The sequence below is a fragment of the Nerophis lumbriciformis genome, linkage group LG01 (genome assembly GCF_033978685.3).
Source record: "Nerophis lumbriciformis linkage group LG01, RoL_Nlum_v2.1, whole genome shotgun sequence".
In the NCBI taxonomy this organism is placed as follows: domain Eukaryota; kingdom Metazoa; phylum Chordata; class Actinopteri; order Syngnathiformes; family Syngnathidae; genus Nerophis; species Nerophis lumbriciformis.
In genome coordinates, this window is record NC_084548.2 from 59,957,501 (window position 1) to 59,985,000 (window position 27,500).

General features: G+C 41.1%; 1 protein-coding gene and 2 pseudogenes across 1 annotated transcript in view; 1 reads left to right on the forward strand and 2 right to left on the reverse strand.

Annotated features, from left to right (window-relative positions):
• Window positions 1-11,896, forward strand: part of LOC133570129 (uncharacterized) — a 12,337-nt pseudogene extending 441 nt beyond the window's left edge.
• Window positions 11,897-12,141: 245 nt separating this feature from the next.
• Window positions 12,142-21,274, reverse strand: LOC140679467 (uncharacterized; annotated as a pseudogene).
• Window positions 21,275-24,935: 3,661 nt separating this feature from the next.
• The window catches only part of LOC133570268 (uncharacterized), a 25,454-nt gene continuing 22,889 nt past the window's right edge, over window positions 24,936-27,500 (reverse strand). The window contains exon 2 of the mRNA XM_061923103.2: window positions 24,936-26,989. Coding sequence (XP_061779087.2) covers window positions 25,737-26,989 — 1,253 coding nt within the window. The 3' untranslated portion in view covers window positions 24,936-25,736. The remainder of the gene's footprint in view (window positions 26,990-27,500) is intronic.

The following is a 27,500-nucleotide window of genomic DNA, read 5'->3' on the forward strand; positions in this document are numbered from 1 at the left end:
CTTACTCTTACATGTTTACTAACTTTATATTTATTCATTAACACTATTCTTAAATAGATTGTCTATAAAAGATGAAATGTCATGTGAGGTCGATGCACTGATTGTTTTATCACCAAAATGATTCCCTGGCGCGGCCACTGCTGCTGCTCACTGTTCCCCTCACCTCCCACCTATTGTGTGTGTGTGAAAATCATTGGTACGTTAACTTTAACCTTTATATTGAGACAGTTTCAGACACACAATATGTATAAGAGTTTATGTTCCTCCCAGTTTGTAACAATGTGTATTACATAAAACTCACACAGTTACCAGGGGAATATTCCAGAGAGCAGGTTAAGTGTGAACTCCTGAGTCCATGGTAACTTACGCTTTAAACCTAGACTGCTGACTGGCAGGTTTCTAGGGAAAAACACCCATAGTGTTCAATGTGTAGCAATATTAGTTATATACGTGGGTAAAAGCTATACTGACCTGTTATTTCCTTCAAATCCGCGTTCGTTGGTGCAGCCATTAATGTGGCAGTGATTGTGGAAAAACAAAGCCTGGACATTGATAAACAAACATTTGCCTCACCACAAATGCGTATTTGTCGCTTCTGGTTTGCCTTTGCTCTTAAACTAATGATGATGAAAGTGTGGCTTCACACTGGACTGCAGGCCATTTGTGGAACATGGCTCTTTCTTCAGGACCAGTGGTACATTATAGAGAAGAAATAAACAATAGAACCAGCCAAAATTAGAAAAAATAGAATAAAAAGTCTAGGCGCAGTCAAGGCGTTGAGGGGATCCGGTTTGGTGGCTGCAGGATTAGGTCTCTGCTTTTTGCGGATGATGTGGTCCTGATGGCTTCATCTGGCCAGGATCTTCAGCTCTCGCTGGATCGGTTCGCAGCCGAGTGTGAAGCGACTGGGATGAGAATCAGCACCTCCAAGTCCGAGTCCATGGTTCTCGCCCGGAAAAGGGTGGAGTGCCATCTCCGGGTTGGGGAGGAGACCCTGCCCCAAGTGGAGGAGTTCAAGTACCTAGGAGTCTTGTTCACGAGTGGGGGAAGAGTGGATCGTGAGATCGACAGGCGGATTGGTGCGGCATCTTCAGTAATGCGGACGCTGTATCGATCCGTTGTGGTGAAGAAGGAGCTGAGCCGGAAGGCAAAGCTCTCAATTTACCGGTCGATCTACGTTCCCATCCTCACCTATGGTCATGAGCTTTGGGTTATGACCGAAAGGACAAGATCACGGGTACAAGCGGCCGAAATGAGTTTCCTCCGTCGGGTGGCGGGGCTCTCTCTTAGAGATAGGGTGAGAAGCTCTATCATCCGGGGGGAGCTCAAAGTAAAGCCGCTGCTCCTCCACATCAAGAGGAGCCAGATGAGGTGGTTCGGGCATCTGGTCAGGATGCCACCCGAACGCCTCCCTAGGGAGGTGTTTAGGGCACGTCCAACCGGTAGGAGGCCACGGGGAAGACCCAGGACACGTTGGGAAGACTATGTCTCCCGGCTGGCCTGGGAACGCCTCGGGATCCCCCGGGAAGAGCTGGACGAAGTGGCTGGGGAGAGGAAAGTCTGGGCTTCCCTGCTTAGGCTGCTGCCCCCGCGACCCGACCTCGGATAAGCGGAAGAAGATTGATGGATGGATAGATGGAAGAATAAAAAGTCGTATTGTAATGAGAAAAAGCTGAACGGTTGACACCAATGATAAATAAAAACACAAAAATTTGCTTTTCAAAATGAAACCAGTTTCATTGTTAAGTGAAATGTCTTATATTCTTGTATGCATTTATAATTGGTTTTAAACCAAGCAACTCTATGTTTTATCCAGTTACTCGATTAATCAAACATATTTTCAGTAGAACACTCGATTAGTAAAATATTCAATAGCTACAGCCATATTTATATAGTAAATATTTAGCATGTAGGAGTTAACATGTGCTTTGTTTGTGTCCGGTAGACATCCATCAGCTGATTGAACACCAAGAAGAATGTCTCCCTCATCTGCAGGGGGACATTTTCACTTTAGAGTATCCACAGCCCATCCATTTTAAAGGGGACGAGGAGGATCCACAGCCCCCCCATTTTAAAGAGGACGAGTGTCTTGTAGGGCAGGAGGCGACTTATCTCACCAAGTTTCCACTGACTGTTGTCTCTGTGAAGACTGAAGACCATGAAGACAAACCACCTGAGTCCTCACACCTTCATCACAGTCCAAGTAAGCACAACATCCACATATCATCTAATACAATGTTTGTGACACATGTTCATCCAGTGGCCATACTTATGAGTAAAGATAGAGATATATTTGCTTTTTAACACCACCATTTAAAAATGAATGCTCATCAATCATCAACAATGTAATTGCTGGGGTGTAACTATGTGACCTAGAGGCCGTCCTCCTTACCTCACGTGGTCAAATAAAAGGCAAACATTCAATATGGCTACTGTTTATTTTTACCTTTAGCAGCACACATGTCTGTATATTTCAAAGGTTTAGTGGTGAAGATTACAGATGTATACCGAGTATCATTATTTTTTTTTAGTACTGGTTCCTAATTAGGGGCTTCACGGTGGCAGAGGGGTTAGTGCATCTGCCTCACAATACGAAGGTCCTGAGTAGTCTTGGGTTCAATCCCGGGCTCGGGATCTTTCTGTGTGGAGTTTGCATGTCCTCCCCGTGACTGCGTGGGTTCCCTCCGGGTACTCCGGCTTCCTCCCACTTCCAAAGACATGCACCTGGGGATAAGTTGATTGGCAACACTAAATTGGCCCTAGTGTGTGGATGTGAGTGTGAATGTTGTCTGTCTATCTGTGTTGGCCCTGCGATGAGGTGGCGACTTGTCCAGGGTGTACCCCGCCTTCCGCCCGATTGTAGCTGAGATAGGCTCCAGCGCCCCCCGCGACCCCAAAGGGAATAAGCGGTAGAAGATGGATGGATGGTTCCTAATTAGGTCGGTCCATGAAGACCGTGAAGATTCTGAACTAACGACACAACTATTGGTATTTTTTGTTACAGCTGACTGGCGTAACTATGACACGTTGTCACATTGAGTTCAGCTGCTGCTGCTACACATTAAAATCACCTTTAAATAATGACAAATAAGGAAGTAACAACACACTAAAAGTTTGTACCACAACAATATTTCCTCCTCAAAAGTTTATTTAAAGTCACGCACGCTGTGTCAGTTTAAAGTGACACAGCCTTGTTACAAAATGCACACCCACATAATATGCTAAGTGATTATATGGATTTATGTGATATGATATATCATGTAAAAAGTCTGTGGTCGGCACATGAATGCCATATTTAAATATCATTTTCAGCTGAGTGTAATTGTAATGAATAGAAACTCAGTGATGGATGTGTGTGTTATTGACAAGAAGATGACATAACTGCATTTCACCTTGTACTGCACACATAGTTGACTTCTTTAAAACTTCAAATAATAAAATATGTTACAGAACATCATGTTGGAGGTGTTCAACCTCTTAAAGGCCTACTGAAATGCGATTTTCTTATTTAAACGGGGATAGCAGGTCCATTCTAAGTGTCATACTTGATCATTTTGCGATATTGCCATATTTTTGCTGAAAGGATTTAGTAGAGAACATCGACGATAAAGTTCGCAACTTTTGGTCGCTGATAAAAAAGCCTTGCCTCTACCGGAAGTAGCAGACGAGTAGCGTGACGTCACAGGTTGTGGAGCTCCTCACATCCGCACATTGTTTACAATCATGGCCACCAGCAGCGAGAGCGATTCGGACCGAGAAAGCGACGATTTCCCCATTAATTTGAGCGAGGATGAAAGATTTGTGGATGAGGAAAGTGAGAGTGAAGGACTAGAGGGCAGTGGAAGCGATTCAGATAGGGAAGATGCTGTGAGAGGCGGGTGGGACCTGATATTCAGCTGGGAATGACTAAAACAGTAAATAAACACAAGACATATATATACTCTATTATCCACAACAAAACCAGGCTTATATTTAATATGCCACAAATGAATACTGCATAACAAACCCCCCCCTCCCCCCCCCCCCCCGTCCATATAACCCGCCAATACAACTCAAACACCTGCACAACACACTCAATCCCACAGCCCAAAGTACCGTTCACCTCCCCAAAGTTCATACAGCACATATATTTCCCCAAAGTTACGTACGTGACATGCACATGGCGGCACGCACGTACGGGCAAGCGATCAAATGTTTGGAAGCCGCAGCTGCATGCATACTCACGGTACCGCGTCTGCACATCCAACTCAAAGTCCTCCTGGTAAGTCTCTGTTGTCCCAGTTCTCCACAGGCCAATGGTAAAGCTTGACTGTCATCTTCCGGGAATGTAAACATTGAAACACCGGCTGTGTTTGTGTTGCTGCAGTCGGCCACAATACACCGCTTCCCACCTACAGCTTTCTTCTTTGCTGTCTCCATTGTTCATTGAACAAATTGCAAGTAGTAGTGGGTTTCAGTAGGCCTTTAAACTAATAGAGATGCTATTTAAAATGCCTTTTTTTTTTACAGCGTAATTCCCGCAAATCAATTATAGTACCGATAAATCGTAATCGAGTATCGATAAATACTGGTATCGATAAGGAATATCGATTAGGGTATCATATTGATACATTCTTAACGATTTACATCCCTACTGAAGATACCAGCCAGATATCTTAAAAAAAATATTTCAATATTTATTTAGATTTAGTTACTTCTCTGCTGTCCAGCAATGTCTCAACACCTATGAGAGATCTACTTTATTAATACTAATTAGTGATGTTTTCTTGATGTTAAACATTGCAGCATACAAGCTACAACAACACACAAATCCATTCTATGTGAAAGTTTCCTAAAGGAACATGTTGATATGTAAATAAGAAGCGTAAATACATTTTAAACAGGATTTTACAGTTTAAATCCAGATGTCGATGCTCCTCCTAGACATGCTTACTAAAGGTGTTTGTGAAATCCCCTGATGTCTTTTTGGTGCTAAATTAACCACAACATTAGCGCCACATAAAACATCATGTTGCTATGGTTCGATGTTTCCGAAATTAAAAAAAAAAAAAAAAAAGTAAAGCCTTATCCAGCTATTTACTGACGTAAACTAGTCATATTTAGCTAAATTCTACCGCAAATTAATATCTGCTCCAAATATCAGTTATCAGTCTCCTTGACTACTAATAATATATAGTATATATATAGTATAGTATTATATTGGTATCAGCCCTGAAAAACGCTAATTTATTTATAGTAGGTGCTTTTGACTAAACGATCTCATAAAAGGATTAATAAAATCATCTTACTTTTTGGGAAGTGAACTAGTGGTGGGTCATCCTACAAATGTGTGTGTAAGTAGGGCTGAGCGATATATCGATATACTCGATATATCGAGGGTTTGCCTCTGTACGATATAGAAAATGACTATATCGTGATATTCAAGTATACGTTCTTACGCAGTTGCTTTTAGCTGCGGGCCATTAAGCTGCATGCGTTTCTCACTCTTTCCTGTCTCTCCTTCTCACAGAGACTTAAAACAAGCGCACCTTCACATAATGTCACGTGAGCAACGTCACACGCTCCCGCGGAGCAGACAGGTAGCGACATGGTAACGTTAGCTGAGATGCTAACAGCTAACGATGTGGTTTGAGTGGTAATACGAGAGAAAGAAGGTGTGAATCTGGTAACAAATGGAGGAATAATTAATTCCCAAGAAAAACAGCACGGGGTCCATCGTCTGACGGTGGTTTGGCTTCAAGCAGGAATATGTCTTTACATGTCAACATCTCCGTTCGGTGCCACACCAACTAAATGCCAAAGCAACTATTTCCACATCAACACCGTAGGACATATACTATTTGATATGCAGCTCATTTTTATGTGACACTTATTGAAATATCTTGTGTGACATCATGCACAAAAGTGCGCTTTATTTGTTTTTAACTATTGTATTGGCGTTCTGTACAAAAAGTGCACTTTAATTTAGTGTTAGTTTGAAATGTCATCTTAGTGACATCATTCACAAAAGTGCACTTATAGCTTGTTTTAAAATGTCTCTGACAATCTTGCACTTTCTGTTTTGGAAATGACATAAATGTTTGTGCCATTGCTTAATAACTGTTTAATAAATACAGTTTTGGTAAATTGACTTAGTTGTGATTTCCCTCTCTGCATGAAAGTTTAATATGAGCATATGTTAATGCAGTATGAAGAAGAATGTTTTAATGTACCGTAGACACATAGAATCATCATACTGCTGTGATTATATGCATCAAGTGTTCATTCAAGGCTAAGGCAAAATATCGAGATATATATCGTGTATCGCGATATGGCCTACAAATATAGAGATATTGAAAAAAGGCCATATCGCCCAGCCCTATGTGTAAGTGTACAATTTATTTTAAACTATTCAAGATTTATAAATGATTTACTTTATTTTATTTTAATCACCATTATAATCAGCAGAAAACTTATGAAGGTTAAAGGCCTACTGAAATGCGATTTTTATTTATTTAAACGGGGATAGCAGGTCCATTCTAAGTGTCATACTTGATCATTTTGCGATATTGCCATATTTTTGCTGAAAGGATTTAGTAGAGAACATCGACGATAAAGTTCGCAACTTTTGGTCGCTGATAAAAAAGCCTTGCCTCTACCGGAAGTAGCAGACGAGTAGCGTGACGTCACAGGTTGTGGAGCTCCTCACATCCGCACATTGTTTACAATCATGGCCACCAGCAGCGAGAGCGATTCAGACCGAAAAAGCGACGATTTCCCCATTAATTTGAGCGAGGATGAAAGATTTGTGGATGAGGAAAGTGAGAGTGAAGGACTAGAGGGCAGTGGGAGCGATTCAGATAGGGAAGATGCTGTGAGAGGCGGGTGGGACCTGATATTCAGCTGGGAATGACTAAAACAGTAAATAAACACAAGACATATATATACTCTATTAGCCACAACACAACCAGGCTTATATTTAATATGCCACAAATTAATCCTGCATAACACGGTGCCACCGGGCTTCACGGTGGCAGAGGGGTTAGTGCATCTGCCTCACAATACGAAGGTCCTGAGTAGTCTTGGGTTCAATCCCGGGCTCGGGATCTTTCTGTGTGGAGTTTGCATGTTCTCCCCGTGACTGCGTGGGTTCCCTCCGGGTACTCCGGCTTCCTCCCACTTCCAAAGACATGCACCTGGGGATAAGTTGATTGGCAACACTAAATTGGCCCTAGTGTGTGGATGTGAGTGTGAATGTTGTCTGTCTATCTGTGTTGGCCCTGCGATGAGGTGGCGACTTGTCCAGGGTGTACCCCGCCTTCCGCCCGATTGTAGCTGAGATAGGCTCCAGCGCCCCCCGCGACCCCAAAGGGAATAAGCGGTAGAAAATGGATGGATGGATAACAAACACCTCCCCCTCCCGTCCATAAAACCCGCCAATACAACTCAAACACCTGCACAACACACTCAATCCCACATCCCAAAGTACTGTTCCCCTCCCCAAAGCTCATACAGCACATATATCTCCCCAAAGTTACATACATGATATGCACATAGCGGCACGCACGTACGGGCAAGCGATCAAATGTTTGGAAGCCGCAGCTGCATGCGTACTCACGGTACCGCTTCTGCGCATCCAGCTCAAAGTCCTCCTGGTAAGAGTCTCTGTTGTCCCAGTTCTCCACAGGCCAATGGTAAAGCTTGACTGTCATCTTTCGGGAATGTAAACAATGAAACACCAGCTGTGTTTGTGTTGCTGCAGTCGGCCGCAATACACCGCTTCCCACCTACAGCTTTCTTCTTTGCTGTCTCCATTGTTCATTGAAAAAATTGCAAAAGATTCACCAACACAGATGTCCAGAATACTGTGGAATTTTGCGATTTAAACAGACGACTTAATAGCTGGCCACCATGCTGTCTCAAAATGTCCTCTACAATCCGTGACGTCACGTGCCGGCGTCATCATACCGAGACGTTTTCAGCAGGATATTTCGCGCAAAATTTAAAATTGCACTTTAGTAAACTAACCCGGCCGTATTGGCATGTGTTGCAATGTTAAGATTTCATCATTGATATATAAACTATCAGACTGCGTGGTCGGTAGTAGTGGGTTTCAGTAGGCCTTTAAGTAACAATATTAAGAATTAATCATAATCTTCCTCTACCGGTATGGGTTGGATGTCACCAATGTACAACCTCTTGGCTTTTGACTACATCCTTCTACGATCCAGGTCAGGGTTTCCTCGAGTTGCCACGATACCTGTGGTGGTGGGGGGCGTGGCCAGAGGGTGTGGTGGGGGCGGGGTCAACATGACATCCTCATCATATTTTCTTTCAAAAGGTAAAAAAAAATGTATACATACATTTAAAAACTAATCTGTTATTAATAATTAGTTATAACATTTTTTTTTCTTATCAGGTTTCTCTATTTTTCTAATTGTTGTTGTTTATTGAACAATGTTCTTTGTTGAGAATTTTTCAGGTTTGTAGACCTGAGACTTCTCCAATCCTTTTAGTGACTTTTTCTTTATTAAAACGACGAGCAACAAATATAGTGTCTTATTCTGGTGTAGACTGTACTTGTGTTTAGAGACTCTTCTGTCGCTCCATGACCCTGATGAACAGTGAGCTGCAGCTAGCCTGACGTCACACTTGCTTAGCGTTGCTGCCCCAACTGCATTTTCCCTCCTAAAATCCACCACATCCTCCTAATTTGTGCACACTGCACACTTTATAGGTCACTGTCTGCAAATATATCTTGGATATATTAAAGTACGTCCACAGTGCTGACACGTTTTGATGTGCATATTTCCCATGTTCGTGAACACACCGTCCCCTGGAAGGGGGTTGGTGGAGAATGAGGAAGTGTTGTTGTGTGGCTCAGAAGGGAAGAAAGGAGACACAAGTGTGTGCACGGGAAGAAATGCCTGTGGGAATCTTAGCATAAGATTGGCAATAAAAGTTAAAAAGAGTGTCAGAAATTGTGTGACTTCTTCTGGAGTCTACATTACATTATATTACTTCAATTTGTTTTCACGTAAAAAAAACCCCTTATTTTTAAGATTTGGTGGCTTTTATTTTGTTGTGGCAGTCCGTCACAATCAATTACATCTAGGGTAAACCTTGCAGGTGAGAGGCATGGTTTATAATCTAGAATGAACTTGTACCAATTTAAAGGCGATCATGAAGCAACATCTTACCGGCTCAGTAGGCTATGTCAACACGGTAGCTCATTAGCTCCCTGTGATCAAGGCTGGCGAAAAGTAGTTTGTCCGCGTAAACGCTTATAATAACAATGTTGCTAATTCTCGATTAATATTCAGGTGACTGGTTGTGAACGGAGTATTGTTGGCGGTTTTTGGATGCATTTATAGAGTGATTTAGATAAATATTTGATTATTCCCATTAATTATGTCGCTAGCCACCTCGATTGAGCCAATTGTTACAAATTAGAATGCAAAAAATTAAATACATACTGTTTGTGTTCTTGTTTCTAATAGGGATTGTAACATTTTACCAAATGTGCAGTTTCTCCTTTAAATTAGCATAGAACTAGTGCAAGCATGTGCCACTTCTACTAACAGCTACAAAAGTAAAACACAAGTTTAAACATGTAAATGTGGCAGATAGAAACATTTGCTTGTTAAAGCAATCCTCGTAAACCACTACCACAGACATATTCTAGCCAGGCTTCAGGTTACTGGAAAGTAGGTTTTAATTTTTTAGTCCTGTTCTTTGTTCTCTTTCTGGTGTACAAGCAGCTCTCTTGTTTGTATGTAAGGTTTCACTGCTGTTTATTTTTTTCCCGAGTTGTTGTGTTGCTCCCGTTATTCCGGTACGGTCTGGTTTTGACATCTTGAATGTCAACGTGGTGACTGATGAGATCCTCAGAGACATTATCAGAACATATGCTGGTGCAGGACAATGTGTCATGTGACTGGGTACATCTGGACTTTTCTAAAGCATGTGTTTGTCTAACTTGTGTCCTGCAGACGTCTGTGAAGAACATCTCCCTGAGCAGCAAGAGCGGACCTCAAGGATGGAGCAGAATCAGTCACAACCCCCCTATATTAAAAAGGAAAAGGAGGAGCTGCAGTACCCCCACATTGAAGAGGAAGAGGAATCAAAGCAACCCCACGTTAAAGGGAAGGAGGAGCCACATACCTCTCACATTAAGGAGGAAAAAGAGTCACAGCCCTCCCTCACCTTACAGAGAAAGAGGAGTCACAGCTCTGCTCACACTAAAGAAGAAGAGGAGGACCCACTAACCCCCAATTTTAAAGAGGAAGCTCAACATTACCCTCACATCAAAGAGGAAGAGGAGGAACACAGCATCAGTCCGGTGGGAGAGCATCTTGAATGTTTGGAGGAGTTCCCAGTGATTGGTGTGATTGTGAAGAGTGAAGATGATGAGGTCAACGGTGAAAGTGAGGAGAAGAGAGAGGCGGAGCCTCCAAGCAGCAGCTCAACTCAACACATGACAACAGAAGCTGATGGAGACCACTGTGGAGGATCACAAGCAGACAAGATCTTAGCTCCACTATCAGATAGTGACGACACAACGTCTCATTCTCCTGACACTGATGATGAAGACTCTGAAGATGATAAGACATGTCACACTGACAACACACACTTGACATGTTCTCACTGTGACAAAACTTTTAAACACCATTGTCATCTGAAATTACACATGAGAACACACACTGGAGAAAAACCTTTTTCCTGCTCAAAATGTGGTAAAGGTTTTTCACAAAATTGTAATTTGAAACAACACATGAGAACACACACTGGAGAAAAACCGTTTTCCTGTTCAGAATGTGGTAAAAGTTTTTCACAAAATTGTAATTTGAAACAACACATGAGAATACACACTGGAGAAAAACCTTTTTCCTGCTCAGAATGTGGTAGAGATTTTAGTCTAAAACAAATGCTGAAACAACACATGAGAAAACACACTGGAGAAAAACCTTTTTCCTGCTTAGAATGTGGTAGAGATTTTAGTCTAAAACAAATGCTGAAACAACACATGAGAAAACACACTGGAGAAAAACCTTTTTCCTGCTCAGAATGTGGTAAAGTGTTTTTTCGAAGTGATCATTTGAAAACACACATGAGAAAACACACTGGAGAAAATTTTTTTTCCTGCTCTGAATGTGGTAGAGATTTTAAAATAAAACACTTGCTGAAACAACACATGAGAATACACACTGGAGAAAAACCCTTTTCCTGCTCAGAGTGTGGTAAGGGTTTTTCACGAAATGATAGTTTGAAACAGCACATGAGTACACACACTGCCGAACAATCTTTCTCCTGCTCTGAATGTGGTAAAGGTTTAAAACATAATCGTGATTTGAAAAACCACATGACAATACACACTGGAGAAAAACCTTTTTCCTGCTCAGAATGTGGTAGAGATTTTAGACAAAAAAAAATGCTGAAACAGCACATGAAAATACACAGTGGAGAAAAACCTTTTTCTTGTTCAATTTGTTGTAAAGGTTTTACACAAACTAAGTCTTTGAAAGTTCACATGAGAATACACACTAGATAAAACCCCTTTACTTGTTCAATCTGTTGTAAAGGTTTTGGATGAAGTCAATATTTCAAAAGACATGAGAAAAAACACAGTGTTGTGTTGTAGTGTGTGAACTGTCAAAACTTGAATATTGACTTTCTAACATCAGCACATATAACATGTGTGACGTCATTGTTGTGTGTGTAACACAATCTTGTTAATATGATTGTAACATTCATAGATCATATCATATAGCTGAGCTATCTTGATGGAGGAAAGATGAAAGCACATGTACCAGAAGCAGCAGCAGCATTAAGAGGAAACATTTCAAATGGACTTCTAGAAATGTCAATGAAGTGGGAAAAAAAGAGTAAAGTGTGAAAATAAAAGACTTCAGACTAATAGAGGAGTGAACACATTTAGTAAATAATGTCATGTGTTTGATGAGCTGTGAATGTGATGCATGAATTACAAAGTGAGGGAATATATCCCACAACAACTACGGTGCTTTTTCTCTACTGACTTTCTTGATAAATCTGCCAACTTCTTAACCCTTTTTGTCCCAAAAGTGACGAGCGACAAATTCTGCGACTTTTTGGGGATGTTTTGGAGACATGAAAGAAGGCATCAGGTTGCAGTTTATGTCGTCAACGAGCAGCGGGTGCTGCCATGAGCCCCTCCTCGCAGGCGGTCAGGTTGACAGTAGCCTCGCGCAGCAGTCCCAGCTGCAGTCAGAGCAGAGAAGAGATGGATTGAATCAGTTTAGTTTATTTCGAACATGAAAACACTTACAGTATAATACATCACAAATAACTTCATATAATTTCTCTTTACAACATGTCCGAAAAGGAGTAGGAAGAAGCAGAGCTTATTTAATCCTACTCCTTTCCCACTTCAGAGCGTTTACAAATACATACGTTCATATACGGCCTTCTTATTCAAACACAATTACATCAGTGAATGATTAATACAGCAGTTCTAGCAATAGATCATTAAGTCAGTCCTGATTAACATACTGAGATTAATAATATCTCATTTTCAATAAGGTTAAAGGTATTTCTAAAATTTATTCCTCTTTGTACTTTGTAAACACTTTTAAAGGGGAACATTATCACCAGACCTATGTAAGCGTCAATATATACCTTGATGTTGCAGAAAAAAGACCATATATTTTATTAACCGATTTCTGAACTCTAAGTGGGTGAATTTTGGCTAATTAAACACCTTTCTAATATTCGCTCTCGGAGCGATGACGTCACGTTGTGACGTCACACCAGGAAGCAATCCGCCATTTTCTCAAACACCGAGTCAAATCAGCTCTGTTATTTTCCGTTTCTTCGACTGTTTTCCGTACCTTGGAGACATCATGCCTCGTCGGTGTGTTGTCGGAGGGTGTAACAACACGAACAGGGACGGATTCAAGTTGCACCAGTGGTCCAAAGATGCGAAAGTGGCAAGAAATTGGACGTTTGTTCCGCACACTTTACCGACGAAAGCTATGCTACGACAGAGATGGCAAGAATGTGTGGATATCCTGTGACACTCAAAGCAGATGCATTTCCAACGATAAAGTCAAAGAAACCTGCCGCCAGACCCCCATTGAATCTGCCGAGTGTGTGAGCAATTCAGGGACAAAGCGCCTCGGTAGCAGGGCAAGCAATGGCGGCAGTTTGTTCCCGCAGACGAGCGAGCTAAACCCCGTGGATGTCTTGGCTCACACCATCCCGAAGATGATCAAGAGAAGAATATCGATCCTAGCTTCCCTGGCCTGCTGACATGAGGGTATGTCTACAGAATATATTAATTGATGAAAATTGGGCTGTCTGCACTCTCAAAGTGCATGTTGTTGCCAAATGTATTTCATATGCTGTAAACCTAGTTCATAGTTGTTAGTTTCCTTTAATGCCAAACAAACACATACCAGTCGTTGGTTAGAAGGCGATCGCCGAATTCGTCCTCGCTTTCTCCCGTGTCGCTGGCTGTCGTGTCGTTTTCGTCGGTTTCGCTTGCATACGGTTCAAACCGATATGGCTCAATAGCTTCAGTTTCTTCTTCAATTTCGTTTTCGCTACCTGCCTCCACACTACAACCATCCGTTTCAATTCTTTCGTAATCTGTTGAATCGCGTAAGCCGCTGAAATCCGAGTCTGAATCCGAGCTAATGTCGCTATAGCTTGCTGTTCCTTCTGCCATGTTTGTTTGTGTTGGCTTCACTATGTGACGTCACAGGAAAATGGACGGGTGGTTAAAATCAGGCACTTTGAAGCTTTTTTTTAGGGATATTGCGTGATGGGTAAAATTTTGAAAAAAACTTCGAAAAATATAATAAGCCACTGGGAACTGATTCTTAACCATTTTAACCATTCTGAAATTGTGATAATGTTCCCCTTTAATGTGAACAATGTGAGGATCTGTTGCCTGCATCATAGTTTGTTTGTGTTTGTGAGTCACTTGTGTTTTCAGTTCTGTTTCAGCACCCCTGTTTTGTTGCTTTAGTTGCCATTACGGCAGATGTGTGAAGTGAATTACATTTATATAGCGCTTTTTCTCAAGTGACTCAAAGCGCTTTACATTGTGAAACCCAATATCTAAGTTACATTTAAACCAGTGTGGGTGGCACTGGGAGCAGGTGGGTAAAGTGTCTTGACAAAGGACACAACGGCAGTGACTAGGATGGAGCTATACCGCCCCAGATTACTCTCACCTGCCTCTGACTAGTGTTCCCGGGCACTAATCAGAGAGCTATTTAGTCCATCCTCTTGCCTCACTCGGCCTGGTGGTTTTGTTTGCTCCCATGCAACAAAGTTACGTTCTCGTTCATGGTCATACAATGTTTTGACAAGCATCCTTTTGGCTAACTCTTTCTTGTTTTCCGTTCCGTGGGCACCGCACAGCATATTTTTGTCTGCATTTGAGAATAAAGCATTCTTCGTACCTGCAAGCTGCTTCCTGACGTTCCTCCGCATCTTGGAAAGACGACCTCGGGCATCACAATGCCACGGTACCGTAACATTGTATGATTGATTGAGACTTTTATTAGTACGTTGCACAGTGAAGTACATATTCCGTACAATTGACCACGAAATGGTAACACCCGAATAAGTTTTTCAACTTGTTTAAGTCGGGGTCCAACAAACAACCCCCTGGATCATATCAGTACATTGTTTAACTTCTTTGCTTCATCCATTCCATAGTTTAATTCCACATACTGATATGCTAAAGGTCTTAAGTCGGTGGTTCTTAACCTTGTTGGACGCACCGAACCCCACCAGTTTCATATGCACATTCACCGAACCCTTCTTTAGTGAACAATAAAATGTTTTATTTAATTTTTTTTCAAATTCAAGACAAAGTTAAATGTTTTTTTTTTTACTAGTGCACAAAATGAACCGTGCATGAACATCACCTTGTTCAAAGAACAAAACCAACACAGTGCGTGAGCTCACAAGAAATTACACACTTACAAATCAGATGGAAAATTAGAGGGTACATTGTTTGGGGATATCCATAATACGTAGACTTAGACTTCTTTTTTATTGTCATTCAAATTTTAACTTTACAGTACATATACGCCGATCGGAAGAAGTTTTTATTTACACGATTGATTGATTGAAACTTTTATTAGTAGATTGCACAGTACAGTACATATGCCGTATAATTGACCACTAAATGGCAGAGGTGGGTAGTAACGCGCTACATTTACTCCGTTACATCTACTTGAGTAACTTTTGGGATGAATTGTACTTCTAAGAGTAGTTTTAATGCAACATACTTTTACTTTTACTTGAGTATATTTATAGAGAAAAAAACGCTACTTTTACTCCGCTCCATTTATCTACATTCAGCTCGCTACTCGCTACTGCTTTTTATCGATCTGTTAATGCATGCTTTGTTTGTTTTGGTTTGTCAGACAGACCTTCAAAGTAGGATCTATCGCATGCCTGCGTTTCCCAATCAAATGCAGTCACTGGTGACGTTTCACTCCGTTTCACCAATCAAACAGATTCAGGCGGTCACATGATTAACTGCACATAAAGTTTCAGCGGCAAACAACAACAAGCTTAAGCTTACATGAACTCAACGTCAAATTTGAGGAAGCACATCGCGGTAAGTAACGTTAGTTGATATTTTGGCTGTCACCGTAGGCTGATGTTAGCTTCCCTGCTATGAATCACTGTCAAATGTACATCGTGTGGGGACATTTATTAACGCACTTAGACAGACAGAGACACACACACACACACGCACACGCACACACACACACACACACACACACACACACACACACACACACACACACACACACACACACACACACACACACACACACACACACACACACACACACGCATGCATACAAACACCAATCAGAAGTGCACAATGTGTTCTCAGGTGCAGCTCACACCTATCAGAGTTTATGATTTGCGTAAAGGCTAACTTGTTATTTTCTTTTGTAATCTCTGCCTACTGAGCCTATAGTGCTGTTAAGTTATTGTGGCTCAATTTGCCTTAATTTTTTTTTATGTTAATGTATTATTATTTAATATATATTATTTTTTTAGTTGCTTAAGAGATATTCCTGGCTCTGAATTTGCTCATTGCTATTTTTATGTTTTTGTGCATTGTTTGTTGCCGTCATTAAACGAACAAGTTACTCATCAGTTACTCAGTACTTGAGTAGTTTTTTCACAACATACTTTTTACTTTTACTCAAGTAAATATTTGGGTGACTACTCCTTACTTTTACTTAAGTAATAAATCTCTAAAGTAACAGTACTCTTACTTGAGTACAATTTCTTGCTACTCTACCCACCTCTGCTAAATGTTTTAGCAGAGGTGTTTTTCAACTTGTTTAATTAAGTCGAGGTCCACGTTAATCAATTCATGAGTCTGGTGTGTCTTGGCCGCTGCGGCCGACTCACCGAACCCCTAGGGTTCGATCGAACCCAGGTTAAGAACCACTGTCTTAAGTGTTGTACGTGCACACAAATGTTTTAAGTTAGTTTTTCCTCTAAGGTTATATTTCTCCTCTTTAGTTGAGAAGAATTGTTGTAATTCTTGGGTAGCAGGTTATGGTTTGCTTTGTACATCTGTTTGCAATTTTACCAAATTGTTGAATTTCAATATGTTTGATTCAATAAATAAAGTGTTTGTATGTTCTCTATATCCAACATTATGTACCAGTCGAACTGATATTTTTTGTTACACGGTTAGTGATTGAAGCGCACATTTGTAGTTGTTTCCCCTTACTTCTGCACAACAACTCAAATATGGTAACACTAGCAAGCAGTAGAGAATATGAATACATTTTTGGTCCACAACACAGTCGGTTGAGGTCTTGGATGTACTTTTTTTTTTTTTTTTTTTACAATTTTGATTATTTCTTCTTTTGTCGCATTCTTAAAGAATATCGAGTTGGGATTTCTGTCTATGATCTCACTCAAGTCCTCAACTGACCCATCATGTACATTTGGAATTCTTTGTTCCAGATTTGTTCCGATATTCACAAAGTAATCAATAAATCGTTCAACTATTTGGTTCATATCGTCATTTTTTGTATTTCCATCTAGAAAGTACTGGGGGTAATCTTTCTTAGCACCATTTTTAATGATGTTATTTAGGATGCCCCATGTTGCTTTCATGTTGTTTCTGTTCTTGTTTAATAATTAAAAGTTAAAGTACCAATGCTTGTCACACACACACTAGGTGTGGCGAAATTATTCCCTGCATTTGACCCATCACCCTTGATCACCCCCTGGGAGGTGAGGGGAGCAGTGAGCAGCAGCTGTGGCCACGCTCAGGAATCATTTTTGGTGATTTAACCCCCAATTCTAACCCTTGATGCTGAGTATCAAGCAGGGAGGTAATGGGTCCCATTTTATAGTCTTTGGTATGATTCGGCTGGGTTTTGAACTCACAACCTCAGGGCAGACACTCTAACCCCATGTTGCTTTCATGTTGTTTCTGTTCCTGTTTAATAATTGACTGTGGTATTCTTTCCTACATGTTCGTAATATGGTAATTTGCTTGTTTTTATATTTCTTATACTCATTTTCTGCCTCTATAGATCTTTGTGTTACGACTTTTCGATATCATGTATTTTTTGTTACAAGCATTTTTCAGTCCTTTTGTCATCCATGATTGGTTGTTTTTCTTTTGCTTCTTACTAAGTTCTTTCCATGGACAGTGTTAACAGAAAGTGTTGAACAAATTCCCATATGCATATACATTGTCCCGACTTTGTTTTCTCAGATCCTTCTTAAAAGAAACCATTCCTTCCTCTGTGTATAGTCTTTGAAAAGTATTTTTGTCAATGTTCTTCTTCCTGTAGTTCCCGTCATAAATAGTGAAAACTGGCAGATGGTGGCTGATGTCGGTTGCTTGCGGTCCACTCGTTGTATTATTATCAAAGACATTAGTAAATATATTTGTTATTCTGCTTAGCCTTGTGTTTTGAGGATACAAACTCATACTATACATTGTGTCTGTGAAGTCATGAATGGACTTTTGCTTATTGGGGTTCAAGAGATCAATATTGAAGTCTCCACATAAGAAAGCTACTTTTTGACTGTTTTCATTGCAAGTTCCCTTAATCCAGTCTTCATATCCTTCAAAACTTGAGTTGGGTGCTCTATGTATACAAATCATAAATAATTTTTTTCTTCTATTATAGACTTAGACTTAGACAAACTTTAATGATCCACAAGGGAAATTGTTCCACACAGTAGCTCAGTTACAAAGGATGGAAAGTGTAAGGATGGACAAAATGATGAAGGTAGACTAAAATGTATATTATATATAAATATATATAATTATATATTTTATAATAATTTATATAAGTATATATATATAAATTAAATAAATTATATTATAATCAAAAAAAATTATATGTAAATATATTTTAATAATATAATTATATTTAAAATATTATGTCATAGCTCAATGATTATACGTTCTAAAACATTGTCAATAGCCAGCGACATGTGTTTTACCACCTTGTAGCGAAAGTCCTTCATCACATACACCATAACTCCGCCTTCATTCTTATTGACTCTGTTAATGTAATTGAGTTCATGTCCTTCTAGTCCAAAGTCCATTCCTTTTTTTGTATCCATCCATGTCTCTGATACAGCGATAACTTTGACGGGTTCTTTAAATTGTTCCAAACATGATTTGACATTGTTGAAATTAGCACACAAGCTTCTGCAGTTAATATGAATAATTGACAGTTTGTTATTGTAATGAATGTTAGTGTTGTACTGTACTTCTGTATACTAAAAACAAGTATTGTCAATGTGAGAGAAAAAATGTGTGTCTGGATCTATAACACTGTCCAATTCCATACTATTATGATCGTTGAGGTTCTAAATTGATTGTCTGATTGAGTATTGCTTGTTTTTTGTCATGGTTGTTTATTTCTTTTGTCGTTATTGATATTTATCCAGCTCTGCTTTTTTCCTTATGACCATTACTCTTGCTTCCTCTGGTGTTCTGTTTAGTTTAATAAATATTTTGCAGTTTGTTGTCCATATTTGTTGTATTTTGCCTTGTTTTCTTAGGTTACGTGCTTTTTTGGCTATGTCTTCGTTAAATGTTCATTTATGTACACATCTGTTCCTTTTAGCTTCCTCCCTTCTTTTAGTAATGCAGTTTTATATTTTCTGTTGATGAACCTCATTATTATTGCTGGTGCAGATCCATCCTTCTTCTCATGGAGTGGGTGGAAAGTTGCCACATTTGCCATGTCAGTGAGTATGCCCTTGGACTTCTTGAATGCTGCCACTTGCCTGTCCGTGGAGATGATGATGTCATTTATTCTTGTGTGCTGTCCAAGTTCTTCCACTCGGTCCGTTCATTCCTGTATTTGTCGTTCTTTTGCATCATCCTCGACGCATAGAATTTTTATCTCCTCCACCAGCTGCATAATCGTCTGTTGATTCTGTTTGATGGTTGACACCTCCTCTGTCAGAAACCAAAGAAGGCGCTCTCCTCGAGTGTGAGCGCCTTATTTTGTTTCTTGTGGATCCTGGCTGTGGTGGGTGTGGACTGCCTCTGGCCTAGGTTGTTTTCGGACCTGGTGGGTGTCGTCTGGCGCCGAGGTTGTAGATGTGCCTGATGGGGTCTCGTCTGGCCTGGTAAAACCTTGCGCCAGCCTTTCTCCTGTCTGGGCCTCGCTGCCGCTACCTGTCGGTCTCGCTGCTGTGAGGTTATCCTATCCTATCGCTCGCCGCCTTGCTGCTGTCACTCGCCGGACCTCGCTGCTGCCGTCTGGCGCAGGTTGTCACCGCCGCTCTTGCCCACCGGCCTATCACTAGCTTCCTCTCTGTCGCCACCCCTTGTGCCCCGTTGGGTCCCCGTTGCCACCATCGACCGCTCCAGCCCTCAGTCTAGTGCGGCGTCGTCGGAGAGTGTCGTTGGTTGAACATGGTTCATGTTCATGACCCAGTCAATAGATTCTGTTCGCTCGTCAATGTCACAACCCTCCAGTCTTTTGGTCAAATGTGATATTCCAACTTTTAACAATGTAGAATAAAATGTTTACAGTTGACATTTTATTTTAAATCCTGCATCTTCATTTGCTGCTGCTGTTCTCACCAGCACACTTGTGTTTCTTACACTGGTACTTAGAAGAGAATCTTTCACCACACACACTGCAACTCTACACTTTCGCTCCAGTGTGTGTTCTTGTGTGTACTTTCAAAGAGTCCCTTTGTATAAAACCTTTACCACATTCTGAAGAGATAAAAGGTTTTTCTCCAGTGTGTCTTATCAAATGTGTCTTCTGGGTGAATCTTTTACTACAAATTGAGCACATGAATAGTTTGTCTCAGATGTGTGTTGTAATGTGTACTTTCAAATCACGACTTTTTGGAAAACCTTTAGCACACTCTGAACATGAAAAAGGTTTTTCTCCCATGTGTATTATCATGTGTGTTTTCAACATGCCGCTTTGTATAAAACCCTTACCACATTCTGAGCAGGAAAACGGTTTTTCTCCCGTGTGTATTCTCATGTGTACTTTCAGATCACTTCTTTGTACAAAACCTTTACCACATACTGAACATGAAAAAGGCTTTTCTCTAGTGTGTGTTTTCATGTGTAAATTCAACACATTTTTCTGTCCAAATCTTTTACCACATACTGAACATGAAAATGTTTTTTTCTCCAGAGTGTCTACGCATGTGTACTTTTAGATCACTAGGATATTTAAAAGTTTTGTCACAGTGAGAACATGTCAAGCGTGACATGTCTTATCATCTTCAGAGTCTTCATCATCAGTGTCAGGAGAGTGAGACGTTGTGTCGTCACTATCTGATAGTGGAGCTAAGATCTTGTCTGCTTGTGATCCTCCACAGTGGTCTCCATCAGCTTCTGTTGTCATGTGTTGAGTTGAGCTGCTGCTTGGAGGCTCAGCCTCTCTCTTCTCCTCACTTTCACCTTTGACATCATTATCTTCACTCTTCACAATCACACCAATCACTGGGAACTCCTCCAAACATTCAAGATGCTCTCCCTCCTGACTGATGCTGTGTTCTTCCTCTTCCTCCTTAATGTCGTTTTCCTATTTATTGTGAGGGGTCTCCTGTGTCCCCATTTCCTCTTTAAAATACAAGATCAGGGGGTATTCCTCTTCCTTTTTAATGTCTGTGTCTGTGGCGCCTCTTCTTCCTCAATGTGGGAGGGCTGTGGCTCCTCCTTATCCACCCTGAAGCTCCACTCCTGTTGCTCAGGGAGAAGATGTTCTTCACAGACGTCTGCAGGACACGAGAAGACAAACATGTTTTAGAACCATCCAGCTCTGCTCAGTCACACAATGCATTCAGTACATTTACATGTGCTTTAGAAAAACTATTTATTGTATGATCTGTTATGACCTGGCCTGACGATGCACTCCCCAAACTTCAGGACTGCTTCCAACACACAGACTGGGACCTCTTCCAACAACAGGAGCTGGAGACAGCCACAGGAACGGTGCTGGACTACATAAAGTTCTGCATCGGGAATGTGACTGTGGAAAAAACCATCCGGGTTTACCCCAACAAGAAACCCTGGATGACCAGCCAGGTCCGCACACTCCTCAGGGCCCGCGACGCAGCCTTCTGGTCAGGGGACAGGGCACTGTACAGTGTTGCTAGAGCCGACCTGAAGAGAGGGATTAAAAAAGCAAAGGCGGACCACAGGAGGTGCATAGAGTCCCATCTCCAGGGGTGACGAGGCTGCCTACAGAGAGGAGGTCCTGAAGCTGACGGCCTGGTCTTCGGAGAACAACCTCGCTCTCAACACCAGCAAGACCAGAGAGATCATCGTCGACTTCAGGAGGAGCAGCACCGACCCTGCCCCCCTCTACATCAACGGCGAGCGTGTAGAGAGGGTCCACACCTTCAGGTACCTTGGAGTCCACATCTCTAATGACTTCTCCTGGACAGTCAACACCACATCAATCATCAAGAAGGCTCAGCAGCGGCTACACTTCCTTAGAGTCCTCGGGAAGTACAACCTGAAGCCTGACCTGCTGCTGACCTTCTACCGCTCGTCCATCGAGAGCCTGCTGACCTACTGTATTACGGTATGGTACGGCAGCTGCACTGCAGCAGACAGGGAGAGGCTGCAAAGAGTGGTCAAGACGGCTCAGAAGATCATCGGCCGCCCTCTCCCCTCTCTGACGGACATCTACACCTCCCGCTGCCTCAACAGAGCCAGTGCCATCATCAAGGACAGCACCCACCCTGGCTCTGACCTGTTCCACCTGCTGCCCTCTGGGAAGCGCTACAGGTGCATTAAAACCAAAACAAACAGGCTAAAGAACAGCTTCTTCCCCAGGGCCATAACCATCCTGAACGGACTGCCCCATTGTCCTTCATAACTGCCTTCTCTTCGGTGCAATAACCCATTCCACCAACCACCCTGTTTTTGTTTTGTTTTTTCATGTATATATTCATTTCACACCATATTCATTGCACTTCTACATTTTTTAAATTTTTATATATTTGCACATTGTTTTTCTAGCATGCACACATCGCACTGTATGGAATGGCCTCAATCTCGTTACCTTGCGTAATGACAATAAAGCTGATTCTGATTCTGATTCTGGTTCTGAAATCTCAGTGGCGGACAAACACAATACTATTTACAACATTATTCACTGGAAAAGAAAAATCATTCTGGGACTTTTTATTAGGGACGGGCAATATGGCCTAAAATGTATTTTGAGATATATTGTTTAATATAAAATTACTAATAGAACCATTTAAAAACTGGTTTCACACACTCTTAATTTAGTTGCTGACATATGCAGTAACATATTACACCAGTTCCAGTTTCCATTCCATCATTTTCTTAAAACTATTATTAATATATTTGCTAATTTACTGTTAATACTGTTAATTTATTGATCTAGCCACAGTAGTATTGACCATATAGTGATACCATACTTATCGTTATTGTTCATATTTATATTAATCCCGCCTCCCTTTGTCTACATTTAAGAGCCCTAGCGGTTAAAGGCCTACTGAAATGCGATTTTCTTATTTAAACGGGGATAGCAGGTCCATTCTATGTGTCATACTTGATCATTTCGCGATATTGCCATATTTTTGCTGAAAGGATTTAGTAGAGAACATCGACGATAAAGTTTGCAACTTTTGGTCGCTGATAAAAAAGCCTTGCCTGTACGATATGCGCGTGACGTCAGGTTGTGGAGCTCCTCACATCTGTACATTGTTTACAATCATGGTCACCAGCAGCGAGAGCGATTCGGACCGAGAAAGCGACGATTTCCCCATTAATTTGAGCGAGGATGAAAGATTTGTGGATGAGGAAAGTGAGAGTGAAGGACTAGAGGGCAGTGGGAGCGATTCAGATAGGGAAGATGCTGTGAGAGGCGGGTGGGACCTGATATTCAGCTGGGAATGACTAAAACAGTAAATAAACACAATACACGTATATACTCTATTAGCCACAACACAACCAGGCTTATATTTAATATGCCACAAATTAATCCCACATAACAAACACCTCCCCCCTCCTGTCCAAATAACCCGCCAATACAACTCAAACACCTGCACAACACACTCAATCCCACAGCCCAAAGTACCGTTCACCTCCCCAAAGTTCATACAGCACATATATTTCCCCAAAGTCCCCAAAGTTACGTACGTGACATGCACATAGCGGCACGCACGTACGGGCAAGCGATCAAATGTTTGGAAGCCGCAGCTGCATGCGTACTCATGGTACCGTGTCTGCGTATCCAAATCAAAGTCTCCCTGGAAGAGTCTCTGTTGTCCCAGTTCTCCACAGGCCAATGATAAAGCTTGACTGTCATCTTTCGGGAATGTAAACAATGAAACACTGGCTGTGTTTGTGTTGCTGCAGCCACCCGCAATACACCGCTTCCCACCTACAGCTTTTTTCTTTGCTGTCTCCATTGTTCATTGAACAAATTGCAAAAGATTCACCAACACAGATGTCCAGAATACTGTGGAATTTTGCAATAAAAACAGACGACTTAATAGCTGGCCACCATGCTGTCCCAAAATGTCCTCTACAATCCGTGATGTCACGTGCAGGAGTCATCATACCGAGACGTTTTCAGCAGGATATTTCGCGCGAAATTTAAAATTGCACTTTAGTAAGCTAACCCGGCCGTATTGGCATGTGTTGCAATGTTAAGATTTCATCATTAATATATAAACTATCAGACTGCGTGGTCGGTAGTAGTGGGTTTCAGTAGGCCTTTAAACAAGAACAACATTGTTATGTGCACAATATAACAATAACAGTGAATAATGACAAGTAAACAGTTGTGGTGAATTATGTCCTTAAAGCAACCGCTACAATATAATATTTAGTTTTATCTAAAGTTCTTTCAGGATATAATTATGAGTGACATTTGACCACCAGTCGGAGTCTCCTCACTCATTTTTGTACTGACATATTATTGATCTGATGACTGACTGCAGAGTGCGTAAGGTAAAAGAGTTTGTACGCTCAAAAGAAATTGCATGATTAAAGTGTCTTCATGATTAATGCAATCATTTTTTGTGATTAATCACTCGAGTTAACTCATTAATTTTGACAGCCCTTTAGTAATATTATTTTTTAAATATGCCGTGGGTAGTTAAACATTTATTTACATTGTTCATCATTAGGGAGATGGTTTGTCATACTGAGAGCCCTGCTGGCACCAGCAACAAATTACATTTTCCAATCCCGCTTCGGTCTCAGGTCAATGAGTTCATCATTCAGTCCCTCTGGGTCTCAATTTCGTCAATTCACGGAAATTAAAACAATCCCCGCAAATTGTGCGTAACCTTGCTACTTCTCCCACATTTTGGCCAATCAAATTTGTCTCAGAGCGACGCTCAAGCAGCTGTTCTATCCAAATGTGTTTCTTGTGTAGACAAAGCAGGAACAACAACATGTAACAATATACCAACTTTTTATTGATCAAACGGAACAAATGTCCTCCAACAGAACTCAAACCTACTTCCTGTTCCTGTCTACAGCACTAACCTTTCTGGGTAATGTAGTATATAAGCATTTACTTCCTAGATTACATGTATTTATTTAACATTTATTTATCCAGGGTAAAACAATTAAGATCACATTTACATTTACATTTACAATGCTGATCTAGGAAATAGGAAGCATTTACATGTTAGAGATGTTGAAGTGTGATTATAATCTCTCATGGTCTGTCATTTACCAAACAGAAATGAACGCTATAGATCGTTAACAGTTCAAAAATGCTCTTAGCATGCCAGGATAAATATGATGGAACATAAAAGTTAGAAGCAATTTGTCAAGCTTGTAACACACTAATGACAAAACATCCTGCATCTTTATTTGCTACTGCTGTTCTTACCCGCACACTTGTGTGTCTTACACTGGTACTTATTAGTCTATCACACACACACACACACACACACACACACACACACACACACACACACACACACACACACACACAAAATGATTTCTCCTATGTGTGCATGTGTGTGTGTTTTCATGTGTCTTTTCAAATTTAGACTGTCTATGAAACTTCCAGTCTCTAGTGTACTTTAAGAGTCTTACTTTGTATAAAACCTTTACTGCAGACTGGACAGGAAAATGTTTTTTCTCCAGTGTGCATTCTTGTGTTTATTTTCAGATGACTTTGTTGTGCAAAACTTTTACTGCAGGCAAGACAGGAATAGGGTTTTTCACCCTGTGCATCCCTGTGTTTATTCAGATCAACGTTTCATGCAAACTCTTTACCCCAGACTGAACATGAAAAGGGTTTTTCTCCAGTGTGCATTCTTGTATGAATTTTCAGACCACAATTTCGTGCAAAACCTTTACCACAGACTGAACATGAAAAGGGGTTTTCTCCAGTGTGCATTCTTGTGTGTCTTTTCAGATTACTATTATGTGCGAAACCTTTACCACAGAAAGAACAGGAAAAGGGTTTTTCTCCAGTGTGCATTCTAGTATGTATTTTCAGATGAATATTTTGTGCAAAGCCTTTACCACAGACTGAACAGGAAAATGATTTTTCTCCAGAGTGCATTCTTGTATGCATTTTCAGATTATCATTTCGTGCAAAACCTTTACCACAGACTGAACAGGAAAATGGTTTTTCTCCAGTATGTGTTCTCATGTGTACATTCAGATTACTACGGTAATTAAAAGTTTTGCCACAGTGAGAACATTTAAAGCGTGTGTTGTCAGTGTGACATGTCTTATCATCTTTAGAGTCTTCATCATCAGTGTCAGGAGAGTGAGACGTGTCGTCACTATCTGATAGTGGAGCTAAGATCTTGTCTGCTTGTGATCCTCCACAGTGGTCTCCATCAGCTTCTGTTGTCATGTGTTGAGTTGAGCTGCTGCTTGGAGGCTCCACCTCTCTCTTCGCTTCAAGTTCACCTATGTGGCTCCTCCTCTTCCTCTTTAATATGCTGGTGCAGTGGCTCATTGTCTTTTTTTTTAATGTCTGGGGGCTGTGTCCCATCTTCCTTTTTAACGCAGAGGACTGTGGCGCCCCATCTTCCTCAATGTGAGGGGATTGTGACTCATCCGCTTTAATTCGGGTTGACTGTGGCTCCTCTTCTGTTTTAAAGTGAGGGAGCTGTTGCTCTTCCTCTACAAATTGAGGAGGCTGTGGCTCCTCATCTTCCTGTTTAATTTGGGGGGACTCTAGCACTTCAACTTCCTCAATGTCAGGGGACTGTGACTCTTCCGCTTTAATTTGGGTTGACTGTGGCTCCTCTTCTTCTGTTTTAAAGTGATAATGCTGTAGCTTCTCTTCCTCAATATATTGGGGGGGCTGTTCCTCTTCCCTTTTAATTCGGGGGGACTGTGGTGCCTTGTTTCCTTTAAACGGAGGGGACTGCGGGTCCTTCTCCTCTTTAAAACGTGTAAGGTATGGCTCCTCCTCTTCAATGTGGGGTGGTAGTGACGCCTCAGTGAAGGTCCACTCCTGCTGCTCAGGGAAAGAATGTTCTCCACAGATGTCTGCAGGACACAAATAGACAAAATCATGCTTTAGAAAAGTCCAGCTTTGTTCAGTTAAATCAGACATTATCCTGCACCAGCATATGTTCTGATAATCTCATCAGTTTCCACATTGACATTCAAGATGTCATAACCACACTGTACACCAGGGAGTAACAGAATCATTACAAATCATGTAAAAACACAAAAGGAACTTCGCAGTAAAATCTTACATACAAGCAAGACAGCTGCTTGTACAGCCTAAGGACAAAACAGTACAGTACAAAAAATGTTTTATGAAATCCTGTGCAAATCTTGTAAGAAATCAAATGTGGGAGAAACAGAAAGGGCAGTAAACACACACACACACACACAAAAAAAAAAAAACAGAACTTTTTATAAGAAACACAAAGCAAATAAGGAAGACTTACAGTAAGAGGGACATAAATGAGCCATTTTTGATTTGTTTGGGTGTAGTTTCTTTTGTTTTGGTGAGCTATTGACCAGTAGAAACACAACATGGAGTGCTTGG